The sequence below is a fragment of the Grammomys surdaster genome, unplaced genomic scaffold, assembly GCF_004785775.1.
Source record: "Grammomys surdaster isolate TR1022 unplaced genomic scaffold, NIH_TR_1.0 220, whole genome shotgun sequence".
NCBI lineage: Eukaryota > Metazoa > Chordata > Mammalia > Rodentia > Muridae > Grammomys > Grammomys surdaster.
This window is the reverse complement of record NW_021604665.1, coordinates 1,317,083-1,332,466: the sequence shown is the minus strand read 5'-3', so window position 1 is coordinate 1,332,466 and position 15,384 is coordinate 1,317,083. Positions and strand designations below refer to the sequence as shown.

Below are 15,384 nucleotides of genomic sequence, written 5' to 3'. Positions count from 1 at the left end.
GGGAGGGAGGGAGGAAGGAAGGAAGGAAGGAAGGAAGGAAGGAAGGAAGAAAAGAAACTTAGATGAATAGGAATATGGAAAGATGGGTAGATGAATAGAGAGATGGATGGACGGACGAATGGATGGATGGATGGACAGATGGATAGAAATATAGAATGATGAATAGATGAAAACATGGAAACATGAATGGATAGATCTGGTGTCACCCTGTCTTCACAGTGACTCTATAGAGTGACAATACTGTTTTCTAGATAAAGAAATTGAGGCTCAATAACTTCCCTAAAACCACCCGAAGGAGAGGAGGAAGCAAGGCCCAAACCCAGCTAGATCTCCAGGCTCTTGCATTCTAAGACAGCAGCCAGCTCACTCATCCAAACACCCACAGAGGTAGCCCCAAGGGGACTTTCTAAATAGTCAGGAACCTGCTGTATCTCCCTTCCTTCTCTCTGCCCCTCAGTGTTGGTGACATGACAACATGAGCTGCCCTGGATCTGGCACTGATACATGTGAGATCTGATAAACCCAAAAGAAAAAAAAAACATTTAAAAAAATCTGGCAGGCCCAATTCATACAGACCCTGGTGACCCCAGCTACATACTCACCAGAGAACAAGGGGCAGATCTTCTCCCAGCAGGTGATGCCCCCTTCTGAGGTGTACTGGCCTATGATGACCTCCAGGAAAAACACAGGCAGGCCACTCCCAAACAGGAAAATAAAATACGGTATGAGGAACGCACCTGTCAATGAGCAGAGGAGAGAAGGTGAGGCTGTGTCTGTCACAGTATGGCCGGTAAGGTGCTCACTCCCAAGCCCTCCCAACAAAAGATATCAGAGGAGTGAGGGGTGTGAGCACAGGGGCCATACTCAGACTGTGCTGAAGATTCTCTAGGCTTGCCTACCCACCCCACCCACTAATCTGTAAATCTACCAGGTTCTTCAAGCCATCAGGCTGGTGCCTATGCCTGCCACCTGTCTGCCTTTTCCCCAGTATCCTTCCCAATAGAGGTTGCTCGGTCTGCTAGACCCAGGTACAGCACTACCTCTTTTCTGGAGCTTTACCCATCTGCCACAGGCCAGCCTGGATTGGCAGCCAGGAAAGTTCAGAAGTAGGTTGGGTGGAAGGCAAGAGGTAGATATCTAGCTGGTGGTGGGTGCCAGGGGGAGGAAGACAGCAAAGTATCTGGAGAGGGTAGTCCTACCTGTTTTACACTAATGGCTTCAGCGGGTGAACAAACCATGTGAAATTGTGGGCACCTTGGGTCTAGGCTATCTGCTTTGTTCTGGGGAGCATCTAAGACACTCATCAGAGTTCCCAGGGGGTCTGATACCTACGAGAGGTCAAGAAACCAGGCACTAAGAGAGGGTTCTCCAAAAAATGGCTCTCTTCCCATGGCAACAGGTAGTATGCCTGCCTTTACAGTCATGTGACAGGTGGTTGCTAACCTACATTCTTCTCCTCTGGTCTCCCTCTGCACCAGTGAGAACTGTCTCTAAGCTGGTGCACCTAACCTGAACACTGGAGAAGGCTCTCTCAGAGACCTCAGCAGGAGGAGACATAACACAAAAAAATTCAAACCCAAACCCAACAACTCAACCCACTGCAGCTAGAACATCTTCACGGATCCCCCTTGTCCTCCCTTTCCCCTTTACATTAATGGCAAATAATACTGGTGTGCCATTTACAGAAAGAGACAGAACTAGCTTTGGGGAATACATAGGGTAAGGGTAAGAAGCAAATCTGGTATCAAAGATGGTACAAAGGGAAGGCCTGAAGGAGCTCAGAGAAGACAGGACACAGGAATGGAGATCACGAACGTCTGAGGTTGAGGGCACATGGGTCAGAGAGGGCAAACCAGAGGATCAGAGAGGGCGAGGGAGGGCCCTCCAGAAGGTAACATAGCCAGAGGCTAGCACACCACCTTGTTCTCAGGCATGCTGACCCTGTGTCTGAGGTACAGTTGGGCAGGGTATTCCTGGACTGGGAAAGGACAGACTAGGAATAGATCTCTCACACGCTGACCCCAGCCTTCAATTTGACCCAGACTCACCTCCACCATTTTTGTAGCAGAGGTACGGGAAACGCCAGACGTTGCCCAAACCCACAAAGCCTCCGGCCACAGACAGCACAAAGTCGATCTTGCTGGACCACTTCTCCCTCTGAGGGGGCTTCCCGTCAGCCTCATCCTCAGGCCGTGTGCCTGGACTCTTCCCTGGAGAAGGCTTCAGGATGTCTTTGTGGAAGTCTTTCAGACATTGCAGCTTCTCCTTGGTGGCCATCTCCTCGTTTTCTGTTGGAGGCAGAACAACACGGATGATGAGGCCTATTCCAATGACTTAAGACCAGTTCCAACCTCCCCACGCTTCAGCGGGAGCTTGCCACTCCATCAGTCCCCATCAGAGAAGCCATCTAGATCCTAAGGATCTCAAAATTCAGGCCCCAAACACTTTCAACCTATAGAAGCCACAGGCTTCGTTTCTCAGGCACCAGCTAAACCGGAAGCACTGGCGGCCCAGGATTGTTCACCCCAAACATCACATTTCATTCAGCCCGTGTCCCCTGGACAGTTCCAGACATCTTCCAAAGGAGAGAGAGAGAGCCTGTCTACAGCTCTCCACACTGACAGATAACTTTTCTAATTTGAAGTCTGCACAAAAAAAAACCAGCAACTCGCATCCCAGTTACGTCTCAGTGCAGAGCCTAGTGTAGAGCCTGACCTACAAGAGGCACCTGCTCCCAGGTTAAGAAGTGAATCAGGAAGATAATGTTGCACAGGACACAACACAGAGAAAACAGGCTTTGCCATTACAGTATAGAAAATGGACAGTTACTTTAGCAGGGGAAAAACAATAAGGCTTTCTTATACAGAATTATACAAGGATGCTTGTGGCAGCTGAGGGTATGATGCAGGGGACAAGCAAGTGTGAAACCTGCAAGGAAAGCCTAGGTCTCATCCCCAGACTGTGAACCAGGGCCTGCTACTTAGTATCCATTCTTCAGTTCCACTGACTCCAGGCTAAACACAGGGATCCTAACAAGCAGGGAGGGGTCTTGCTCTCTGGCGCCAGCTAGTCTCAGACTTAAGGAGGCCTCAGCTCCTGTCACAATTCAAGGTCACCCTCAGACACCTCTTGCTTGGACCCCACCAGGGTGGAGGGTTGTACCAGCTGATACTTATCACCTTCTCCTAGCATCTCCTTGTGTCTCTGAAGTTTAGCTGAGAGGCAGCGTCACATCCAGTGGTGGTCACCATCCATCCATGGCATCAAAGAACACATAAAGGTAACCAAGCACATGAGAGCCCCGTGTCAAGTCAGGGCCCTGTGTGCACGGATTTACACATAGCAGAGCACAGGGCTGCAGGATAAGGCTGGGCTGGGGGCACCCAGAGCTAGTGGCCCTTCCTGCTCTTTTCTGAGCCTCGGCTTCCCTATCTGCAGAATCAAAAGAGTGACAGCGAAGGTAGCCACACAGCCTAGGGCATTCTTCATTTGTTTTCTATCATCCAAGCAAGAAGCTGACACTGAAGTATCAGATTTCAGAGGAAAAATGGAAAATTTGAAGTTCTCTTACAAAACTGGAAGGTCAGAGACACGGGATCTGTATTCTTCATCTGAGCACCCACTGGAGTGCATGCAGGGCCTGCTGTTCCCAGCGTATCCCTTCTGGGAGGGTACCTTCACCTGCTTGGCCGCATTTGTCTTCCCACAGCCAACCCTACCTGAACAGCAACTGAGCTGGCCATATACACACTTCCTAGCTGCTGCGTTCTCCACAGCCAGACCATAGGCTTGTGGAGATAAGGATCTGTCCTATTTATACCGCTGAAGCCCAGCACACAGTAGGACATCAGGAAAATGCTGCTGTGCCAAAAGAACCTCAGCTCCAAGGGGGATATGGTGGCGCTAAGGCTCAGCATGTCTGATAGAGATATTAGGTACACAGAAATGACATGCCAGGTCCCCGGGGGGCTCTGCAAGGAGCAGAGGCCCAGAAGCTCAATAACTCCACTTCCCCCACGCCTCCTTCCTCTCACTGGCTGGCTTGGGGTGGGGGACCCCAATTGTTTCACTATCTGGCAGTGAGCAGACCAAGAAAGGCTTCCTGGAGCCACTGGGCAGACCCCGGAGTCCTTCCTCTGTCTGGGGGAGCATCCGCATGGCCTTTCTCTGTGGCTCCCCCGGGGCCTCGTGGCTCTGCAGGTCTGTGGCCACTGTGAAAACAGCTTGAGCAGCCAGCATTGTTCCTGCAGCAGGTCAGCAGCCCCCGATGGTTATCTGAACAGCTCATTGTGGCCTGTGGTGGGCGCATAATTGGAGGATGTGGGACTCCGCTCCCTCCCAGGGAAGGGTCTGCTCAAGAATGACCTGGAGCCTCCAACTGAGAAGGGCTGATCCACCCTTTGGACACGTCTCAGTCCTCAAGCCTTCACAAGGTCAGCCTAGCCTTTAAACTTAAGAGAGGAGGGGGAGAAAGAAGAGGAGGTTTAGGAGGAAGAGAAGAGAAGGAGGAAGAGGAGGAGGAGGAAGAGGAGGAAGAGGAGGAGGAGGAGGAGGAGGCAGCCTCCAGCACTAGGGAGATATGGGAGTGGGACAAGGGTCTTTTTACCTCACTGTCAGCTACTAGCCAAGGCTGGTCCTATAAGAAGCCAGATTCTGATGCCCTGTGGCCTGCTGTCCTGACAGCCCTGGTTCTATATTCTGGGCCCCCAGACCTACTAACAAGTCTGTTCTCAGAGAACCCTGAGTATAGAGGATTCCCATAGACCCCTGTGTCTAGACAGATTTGCTACCTAAGGAATCTATCCCTGGATACTCTCGGGATTCCATCTATCTTCATGTCACCTGAGACTGAACCATAGTGGCTGGGACCTGAGAGAAGCAGTACAGTGCCTGTCCTGTGGCTGGCACAGTGAGGTCTCCATGGAGACGCCTTGGTCACTCAGGTGCTTCCAGGAGTCTGATCCTTCTTCACTATCCTACCCGTGGGAGTGTGATCCAAACCCACTTGCCTGTGGAGAACTCATGGCCCAGTGGTCCTGCCTCAGCGTCACCTCCAACCCTCAGGCTGGCTGGAAATCACAGGGCTACTGTATTGGGGACAGGGCACCACCCAGGCTTTGGCCTTCCCTGGGTCCAGAGAAGGTCCTGTAGAGACGCAGACATCCTGTCCTCTTTCCCCTGGCATTCTTATTCTAAGACCCTCTCGTGTGCCTGACCAGAGGCCCTGGAATATACCATTCCAGCAGCAAGACCTGCAGATCCACTCTCCACATTCTTGGCATCCACCCCCATGTCCCTGTCACCATGGCAACCTCTCTCTCAGCCAGCAGCCCCTAGCACAGGCATCTACAGCTGCCTCCTCATAGGTCTCCTTGCTGCTCTGCTGCCCCCCAGCCTATTCTCATGCGGCAGCTGAAGGCAGCTTAAAAATCACATTCATAATAGACCCCAGCTCTCTGCTCACTGCTAGAGGGAAACGCAAGGCCCACCCCAGCCCTTGGCCCCGATAGGTCTCAAGCAAGACCCTTACAAATCCTTAAACCCAACCCCACCCCTTGTGGAACACTGGCCCCACAGGAATGCTGTCATGCCCTATGCTGGCTGCTCCAGGATCTGTGGTAGCAGCTTGGTCCCTATAGGGAACATGAGACTTGACAGAGGGGCTGAGAGCCACTTACAAGGGCTGAATGACCTTAGGCAAGATATTCAGCCTCTCTGGTCTTCAATGTTCTCATCTGTGGAGCAGTAGTGTCTGTCATGGGGTACAGAAAAGAAATGAGGGGGTGCACAGAATAGCTCAGAACAGCAAATGGCATGTAGCAAGCACGCCCTAAAATAATAGCTGGTATCATTATTACCAACCCCATGGTGGACAAGGCCTTCAAGCCACTCAGGGAGATATGAGCCAGGCTCAGCCAACTCTGAATCCAGGTCACTGGAATGAGCTGGTATCACACAGACCAAGGCTTTCTCTGCTTCTGCCAGCCCTCTGCTGGCCCAGCCTGACTTCCTGAGATACCCTCCCTCGGGTCTACCTTTACAGACTCACACTTAGGCCAGTCCACCCCCATGGTGATCAAGTGGTCACAGCATAGCGCAGTGAGTCCCTTTCACACCATCTGCCTGCAGCCTGCTTCTCCAAGCCTGGAGCTGTTTCTCTTGGCTCGGGGCCCGGGGTTGTTCCGCAGTGGTGAAGATGCCTAATTCTCATTCTGGGAGATTCCTCGTGGTTACCACAGCTACAGGTGATTAGAATGCATGGAGTTATAAGCTCCAGGTCTATGTGTCCCTCCCCATACTGAAAACACTGTCCCTTTTCCAGGAGTGGCAAGCCAGATGTGGCTGTGCCTGGATGCTAGCTTGCTTGAAGATTGCTGACAAGTTTTGACACATACATAGTCAGGTTGACCCCAGGCCCAGTGGCATTGGCCAGATGCACTTTTATACCCTCTGGCCAGGTTAAAAATGTCAGACACTTTTAGTACGCAGACTAACCTATTTCAGAACAGTTTCCCATTCTGTCATTCTTTGGAGGACAGAAAGGGAGGTGTGCAGAAGGGGGAAGACAGGGTCTCATGTGTCCCAGGTTGGCTTTGAACTCACTAGTAGCAGAGATGACCTTGAATATCTGATCCTCCTTCCTGCCTCCACCTTTCCCTTAGCCGTGCTGGAACTGCAGGCGAGCACCATCACACCAGTATTATGTAGTTCTGGGGTTTGAACCAAAGGCCTGGCACATGCCAGGCAATGCTCTACCACCAAGCTGTTCCACAGCTCACAGAGACTTCTAACGTGTTCCTATACAACAGAAGCAGATGGGTGAGCAGAGAAATGGTAGCCTGCCCCAGGCCACACATAGGGGCCAGGGCAGATGGAGCCAGAATCCTCATCTTGCTTCATGTCTACAGCAGAGTATAGATCAGAAGAGTCCATGGAACAAACAGGGATGCTGGGTCAGAGAAGCAGCCTGTCTGATACAGAGCTCACAGACCAGGGACTCAGACACAGCTCCTGCCCCTGTGGCCCTCAGACATCCATGTACCAGCCAAGCAGGTCTTGAAGTCGATTTAAGCTGTCTCCCCAGCATTTGCCTCTATACTCTAAGACAAGGGGGCACCAAGTCCCAGCCCTCAGTGTTAGCACTCCTCTGCAGAACCTTGATCATCTCAAGCAAAAGACCCCCCCAATAGAAATGATTAAAATCTTATTGCTGGCACTTTCATCATTCAGTATCTCTTATCAAGGAGTCAGGCACGGGTCTGTTTCCTCTTGTGCTTGTCCCCAGCCCACCCCAGTGCCTAGCACGCAGCATGTCCTCACAGAGAGTTTGGTGAGAGACTGGGCTGCCGCTCAGGGAGCCTCTGCAGGAGGAACGAGATGTTCTGTGCACAGTGTGAGCGGCTCTCAAAACTGGGACAGAAGACGGGGTCACACTCATTGCACACATGGAGACACCTTAACCTGGAGGTCCCCTGCAGAGGTGAGCTTGTGGCTAGACCCCTTTGTAGTGTCCCTTCCAGAGAAGAGCCTCTCTCCTGTCCATTGCAGAGGCATTAGTAGGAGTAAGCTTCCAAGAGAAGGCCATAAAGATGCTGGGTGACCCAGGGCAAAAAGCAGCCTCCCTGTGCTTTGTTTCTCTCATTGGAATATACTTTAATAATAAAGTAATAATAATAAATACTAATAATAGAATATATTTGAAACCTGTCAAGAGAGTTATAGATTTTCAATGTTCTCTCTATACTGTAAGTATGTAAGACAGTTGGTTTGATGATATAGCCATTCTATAACAGAGACGTATCTAAAATCCTCATGTTGGGTTGGAGAGATGGCTCAGCGGTTAAGAGCACTTGCTGCTCTTCCAGAGGACACAGGCTCGGTTCCCAGCACCTACAGGGTAGCTCAGAACCACCCACAAACCTCCAGTTCTGTGGAGTCTGATGCCCTCTCTAGCTTCCTTGGCACTACACACATGTGGTACACAGACATATATTCAGTCTAAATACTTATATATATAATGAAACATTAAAATTACATGTTGTGTATACCATAAATATATACAATTATTGCCAATTTTAGTAAATTACAAGCCAGGCATGGTGGCACACACTTGCAACCCCAGCATCTGGGAGGCTGAATCAGTAGGATTGCCAGCAATTTGGGCTACATGGCGAGTAGCTTATACTACAAAGACTGTCTCAAAACAAAAATAAATAAATACAGAGGCTTAAGAGATGGCTCAGTGGCTAAGAGCACCCAGGTTTGATTCCCAGCATCCACATGGTAGCTCACAACTATCTGTAACTTTAGTTCCAAGGAATCTAATGCCCTCTTCTGGCCTCTGTGGGCACCAGGCACATCAGACATGCAGGCAACATACTCATCTATGGTTTTTAAAAAAATATTATTATAAAGGAAGAGAAAGAGCTGCATTTAATGGTACCCACATGTTCCCTCGGCACTATGCAAAGGTCTCCCAGACATTCTTTTAGTAAACTCCTTTCAAACATGCCTTCATCATCTTGCTGATGGCACCACCCAGAGAGGTGAAGTCACTCCGCCATGGCCACATGATGCCTACTTGAGCTGTGAGTGGCTCCTAGGTCCATCCAACCTCCAAAGCCATGTTCTCAACTACTTGTGACAGTCATGGATGACATCCCTACAACTTTACAAGTAAAATAGAGCCTGGTGCCTTTAAGAAGCCAGCTACCGGGCAGAGGGATGGCTCAGTGGTTAAGAACATTTACTGCTCTTTCAGAGGATGCTAGTTCAGTCTCGGCACCTACAAGGTAGTTCACTACCTGTAACTCCAGTCCCCAAGTGATCCAGCGGCACCCACTCAGGCTGGCATGTGGGGCATAGACATGCATGCAGACAAAGTACTCATACCCATAAAATAAAATTAAATAAACCCTTTGAATAAATAAGAAGAGGAAGAAGAGGAGGAAGAAGAAGAAGAGGAAGAGGAGGAGGAGGCAGTGGCCAGCTCCAGGCTGATGAGATGGCTCAGTGGGCAAAAGCACTTTGCCTCAAGCCCTAGAACCCACATGATGGAAGGAGCGAACTGACTCCAGTAGGTTGTCCTCTGACCTTCACACAGCCAGTGTGCACACACAAACCCATACACATTCAATAAATATAATTTTTAAAAAATTACAGACAAGCTACTGGGCCAGCTGACAAATTAGGGAACCAAACTCAAGGACAAACAGGGAAGTGAAGGACCACATGACATGACAGGCTGGACCAGGGGTCATGGGACTGTGTTGTGGACACAGATAAAACAACACTGTGCACAGGGGCCTGCTTCTGTCAGCAAGAATATCTCACAGACCAGAAGGGGATCATTGGTACAGTCTCTACAGAGAGATACATCCAGGTACAAGGAGCAGGAGAGCTGGGACCCATTAGTAATGTCTGAGTAGGAGGGCTGTGAGCCACTAGAATTGTCTGCCAAGGGTATGCTGTTCTGCTCAGGTTCCATGCTTGGCCCTAAGAAGTGTTTAGCAAGCTCACTGAATCAAGTGAGCTGAGTTAACAATGCAGCTCTGCCTTTTAAGCCATGTAAATGCTTCTGTTAAGAGAACATAAGAGCTAGCTAATCTCAGCTTCTGGGAGAAAGCACCGGGATCAGGAGTTCAAGGTCATCCTCAGCTACATAGTAAGTTGCAGGTTAGCCTGGGCTACATGAGACTGGCTCAAAAAAAAAAATTAAGGAGAAATTAATTTTTTTAAAGTCTTTGTGTTTTAAGTACATACACATTTAACAGATTTAATCATGTAATTGAATCTTATGGCTGTCATCTTCTGGTTATCTATTTGTGCAAAGAGGCTAAGTCAAGCGTGACGACAGAACCATCTCCAGGGGTCTGGCAGGCAAAGGCCAAACAGAAGAGCAGGGAACAGGGAAAATGGGCACCTCTAGGCTCCCAACACCAAAGGTGCCTCTGGGACTGGGATTCCCCGGGACCATATCCTCCGAGATGTCTTAAGAGATCTGGACTGCACTGGTCTGTTTTCTAACTTCCCTAGCACATTGTCTTCTAAACACAAAGAAAAGGGGGGTGACCCAGCCTGGGCCCTTTGAGGTCCACTTCAGTCAGATCACTGCCCAGCTCAGTCATCATAACCCCTGTGAAGGCAGGGTGAGGCTTGTCAGGATATATATACTTGGCTCACTGGCTTGAGCCACAATGGCTTGTCATCATGAGGTCAACCAGGAAGCTGGCGGCTTCACAAAACAATGAGCAGCCTCGCTCTTGTCCAAGTGAAAGTGAACTTGCATTATCTTAGCTTTCCATCTCTGGGCAGGGTGCCTGTCTACCTGGGACTCATCCCTCCCACTCCTGATCTGGCTGCAGCCCCACCCCTCTGAAGCCCAGGATAGGAGGCTGAGGCTCAGAGCAGGGACACTCTTGCCCCAAATTCTCAGGATTTATACCCAGAATCCAGGACACTGGCATCCCCCAGGACACCAGAGAATCTCCAGATGGAACCTGCAAAATTGAATAATACCTTTTACCAGCTTACAGGGCCAAGAAGATACAGCGATGTGGGTTCTGTTTACAACCACGCACACAGCTGGAATCTATATCCAGACAGTTCATGCTTTCCACCACACTGCCATTAAGCTGAGACCTATCTAGAAGATGTGGGGGAATAGAGTTCTGAGGGGAGAGGAAAGTATACACAAAGACAGTCATACTAGGGTCTGGAGGGGTGGTTCAGTGGTTAAGAACACCTACTGCTCTCTCTTCCAGAGGACCTGGAATTCGTTCCCAGCACCCACATGATAGCTCATCTGTGTGTGTGCATGTGTGTGTGTGTGTGTGTGTGTGTGTGTGTGTGTGTGTGCGCGCATGCGTGCGCGCGCATGTTCAGGCATAGTAGTACACCCCTTTAACTTCAGCACTCAGAAGGCAGAGGCAGGTAGATCTCTGTGAGTTTGAGGCTAGCCTGGTCTACATAGCAAGTTCTAGTCCAGCCAGAGCTACATATCCTGTCTCAAAAACACAAACAAATAAACAAAACTTAAAAGATGACTATACTAGACCTGGCAACTAGACCTGGCAAATAGATAGGTGGCCTGAGGGTACCAGTGCCTGTGGGCACAAGACCTCTAGGCCAGGTTTAAACTTAGGTTTATCCTGAGTGTCCCACCGTCCCACTGAGGGGTAAAAACCCTTTAATCTACAAGCCCCATCTACCCTTGAGTCCCTGGCTAGCCCTCCTTTCAGCTCATGAAGTGAGTCTGAAGGGCCTACTTGGGGTGTTATGTGACCTTCTGGTCATTTAACCCCAAACCCTGAGCAGAGCTACTCTGGGGATGGGTGCAAGGCAGCTGCTTTGTGTGCAAAGGACCAGTGGGTGACTGACCTTCCTAAGGCCCACTACTCGTGCTATGGGGAAGACAGTATCTGTCAGCACAAGGCTAGCACCAGACCCCAGAGATGAAGCCAAGCTCTGCAAAGCTCAAGGCCACTCTTTTACAAAACGTGGCTCCAGGTCTGGCTCAGAGGAGCAGTTCTCCCTGGTGGCAGGAGGCGTCTGTGTGGAAACAAAGCCCCATCTGTCACCTGCCTGTCATCTACTTGTTTGGTCTGGTTATGGGGTCATCCTATTGTTCTCTAGGATCAGAGACAGTGGGGAAGCACAAACTGTGGGAAGTTCATAGGAGAGACAGGAGGGGCTTCCAAGGTAAGAAGAGGCTGAGAGGAGGTACAGGAAAGACCCCTCCCCTCTGAGCTGGCTACTCAGCAGACCTCCAGCTCGTAGTAACAAAGCTAAGCAGGAGGAGGAGGGGGAGGAAAGGAGGGCAAAAAGGAGGGGAGAGGCAGATGAAGGAAGAAGAGGAGGAGAGAGGAGGAAGGGGGAAGAAAAGAGAGGGGATCTGATGGGGGAGGGAGAAGAAGGAAGTGGGGAGACATGACTGCACCATGGTGTCTCCAGGGTGCTCAGGGCCTGTCTTAGAAGCAGGGCTGGGGTGTGTGCACCTGGAGACTGTGTACACACAAAGCTTCAGGGATGCCTCGCCCAGCTCCTGACCAGGCCAGCCACCTGTCTCCTTTAGTCTCTAGGTGGACAAGCTCTAGTGCCCCTCCCCCCTCCCCACCCCCTCTCCTCCCCCTCAGCTGAAGAGCCAGGGGAGGGTGAGTCAGCAGGCACCAGCTCCTGGCACTGACTCACCCGGCCACAGGGCTGTCACTCACAGCTAGCAGCCTCACTTCCCCAGCATCAGGGCCATGGGTCTCTTGTAGTGGGGGTGGGGCACCAGGGTCCTGGCGAAGGCCCTGTGGAGCCCCAGATTATTCTTGGAGGCCTCTACCACGTCCACAAACTTCCCCTTTTCAAGCTACAGAGACCCACGGCTGCACCTGTGTACTCTGTGTGTGAGAGAGAAGCAGAGCCCGTTTCTCTTTCTCTCTCTGCAGAAATGCAAAAGCAGCCCCAAGTGTCAGTCAGGCCACCTTGTGACCCCTCCACACTGCCTGAAGCCGTGGTTTCATGGACAGCAGGCAGTGACCTCAGGCAAGTCACTGTCCCTGGGCCTCAACCTTACCCTCTATACAGTGGGTGCAATGTCTGGGTAATATTTTAAAAACACCCCTCCCTGCAGTGTTCCTCTTTTAGTGCTTCTTTCTCCCCCACAGGAAGGATGTCCTTACTTACACCAAAGGCCAAGCAGACTATGGACCTAAAAGCATGGCACTTTCTACCCAAAGCCATCCTCTGTTCTGAATGAAGGAGACACTGTATCTGCCTCCTCACCCCGCCCCCTAGAAGCTGAGGACCTCCGAAGGATGCTTTCTCACACCCCACCTTGGCTCCAGAGTGCCCTTGATGAGGGACTCTAGAGCATCCAAGAGTGATGATCAGAACCCTCACCAGGCAGTGACAGCCAGCCTCCGGGGCAAAGGCCTCATAGCCTCTCTCACCACACCACCAGCCTGTGCTCAGCTGGCTATCACTCACGCCTCCCACTGAGAGTCCTAGCTGCTTCCTGACGTCAATCACAGTAAACACATCAAAGAGTGTCAGGGGCCTGCTGATGCTCAGCGCAGGCATACCCTGCAGAGCCACAGGGCAAAGCACAGCGACAGACACACACTGTGTGTGCGCACGAGAAAGAGAGGAAGGATGATCTGGAACCTGTTCCCGGCCACAGAGCACAACTTCCCCCAAGAAGATGAACAGTTTTTCATTGTTGTTTCGGAGAGCACCAAATCTTCAATTTCTATCACATAACACATTTCCTGAGTAGCTAGCTCTCCGGGTGACTCTGTGATGAACCTGCTGTGGTGTTTCCCCAAAGGTTTGTCAAGTACCAGGGAATTCCCTTGGAAACTGCATGGTAGGGGCCACAGAAGCACATCTAGATACAACCCCATTCTGTAGGCGAGGAAACCAAGGCCATGGCCCCACCAAACTCTATCACAGGAAACCCAACACGGATGGCCACAGGAGACTCCAAAGAGGGAACTGGAGGGAGGTGGGGGGAGTGGGGACACTCCTAATACCCCCACCCTGTGGAGATAGTAGGTGCCAGAGGCAGAGAATAAACTCCTATTGCAAACCTGGGTGCACGGGAGTCATATCTAACTCTGTCAGGCTGACGGACGTTGGTGCAGCGGGTGGCGGTGGCAGCGGCTTCCAGGGCTACAAGATGGTGCCTAACACCAGCTACTGCTTGGCTAGAAGAAAAACTCAGCATTAAAATCCATGTGGGGAGTATCTGGAGGCTGACACAATCAGCTGTCTTCCTCCATGCACAGGGCATCTCCCAGGGCAACCCCCGAATTTGCCTCTCCGCTGCTAGCCCAGATTAGCTCTCGGATACCCACCAAGGGCACAGCACTGCCTTCTCATGACCTGCCACTTAGGTGGGCATCACGAGATGCAGACACACCAACTGCTGGAAACTCCTTGGAGGCATGGCCTCCACCAACGCACTTCCAGCAGACTCTGCCTGACAGCCAGGTCAACCCCAGCTCAAGAACTAGGAATGAGTTCCAGCTCTTGCAGAGCTCTCTCTGAACTTCACCCAGAACCTAAATGTCACTGGCCCCTTATGTCCAGTCCTGGGTGGGTGGGGACCCCTTTTTGTGACCCAGGACCGCCATTCTCCTGGCATTCCCCCTTTCCAGCCCTGTGTGCTTGGAGCACTCATGTTTAAGGGTATTCCACCTAGACTGGAAGCCTTCTGGTGCATCTTAGATCCTGCCTCATCAAACCTAGCATTCACCAAGAGCTGTGCTCTGGTCCAGAACTGGGAAATTTGGGACAAAGTTTCAAGATCTGTTTGAGAAGCCTCAATGTCTTTTTTTTTTTTTTTTTTGGATACATGGTCTCACTATGTAGTCTTGGTAGGCCCAGAACTCATCATATAAACCAGGCTGGCCTTTGAACTCAGAAATCTCCATCTGTTTCTACCACTCCCAGCCAGCCAGCTCTTGGCCTGATAGTCTGTAGAACCCTGAGAGAGAATCTAGAGTGTGAGTACCTAGACCCATCTGGACCTATTGACTCAAATCTTTAAGGTAGAGCCCAGAAATCTCACCTGTTACATCCACTTCCCAGGAGTCAGAATCAAGAGAAGCTGGGAAGGATGGGGCTGTGACCTGGGAGGCGCTGGATAAAATATCAAACAAAATTGACCAGTGGAAGAGCTGTTGGTTGGCTGATGCAGTGCATGTGTGCCAGCCTGAATACATTGGGGGCCTAGCAAAGCCAGAGGCCTTTCAGAGGCCCTTCTGTGGCTGCTCCTCACTGCTCCCGCTCCTTTTATTTCACAAAGAGAGAAAACCAGGCTTAGGGAAGACATATATGCCCTGGTCCCAGGTAACCCAGCAAGCTTGCAACTCTAGACAAGGCCAACACACTTCATCTGACTTCTTAACTGGGAGGAGTTTGAAAGACAAAGGTGAGGGCTGGTGGGGTGACTTCTGAGGCCTGCCTGTCTGATCTAAACAGAAAGTATCACAGGCCACACCCAACCACAGTGGGCAGCCATGGATACAGAAGGTCCCCCTCAGCTCAGCATCCTGATAAAGGCACAAATTAGCCACGCAAGCCTCTCACAGCCAACACCACGCCACAGGGACATGTCTGGGATTTGTGGGAAAGGGGACACAGTTTTCTACAGGGGTGGAAACAGAATACTTCCAGCCAGAGAAATACCTGCCATGGGATGCCAACAGTAAGGCAGACTTTGAAGGCCTCAGTCTCCACTGCTGAGGCCAGACTGCCTCTCACTGGAGTGAGGTTTGAACCAGCTGGCTGGGGAACCCCACAGCCTGGAGCTATAAAGCCTCACTGTTCCTCCCACACACAGGCACACAGGCACAGGAGAGAGAGAGGGGAGGGGGAGAGGGGAGAGGGGAG

At 51.0% G+C, this 15,384-nt stretch overlaps 1 protein-coding gene across 2 annotated transcripts in view; it reads right to left on the bottom strand.

Moving 5' to 3' along the window:
• Slc6a6 (solute carrier family 6 member 6) overlaps positions 1–15,384 on the bottom strand; it is a 75,774-nt gene that overhangs the window by 33,955 nt on the left and 26,435 nt on the right. Inside the window, exons 3-5 of one of the 2 annotated variants that reach the window (XM_028772999.1) lie at positions 13,578–13,694; positions 2,049–2,288; positions 603–737 (exon numbers count right to left, since the gene is read on the bottom strand). In XM_028772999.1, coding sequence (XP_028628832.1) covers positions 603–737; positions 2,049–2,288; positions 13,578–13,596 — 394 coding nt within the window. In that variant the 5' untranslated portion in view covers positions 13,597–13,694. The remainder of the gene's footprint in view (positions 1–602; positions 738–2,048; positions 2,289–13,577; positions 13,695–15,384) is intronic. The other variant, XM_028773000.1, reaches the window with a different exon arrangement.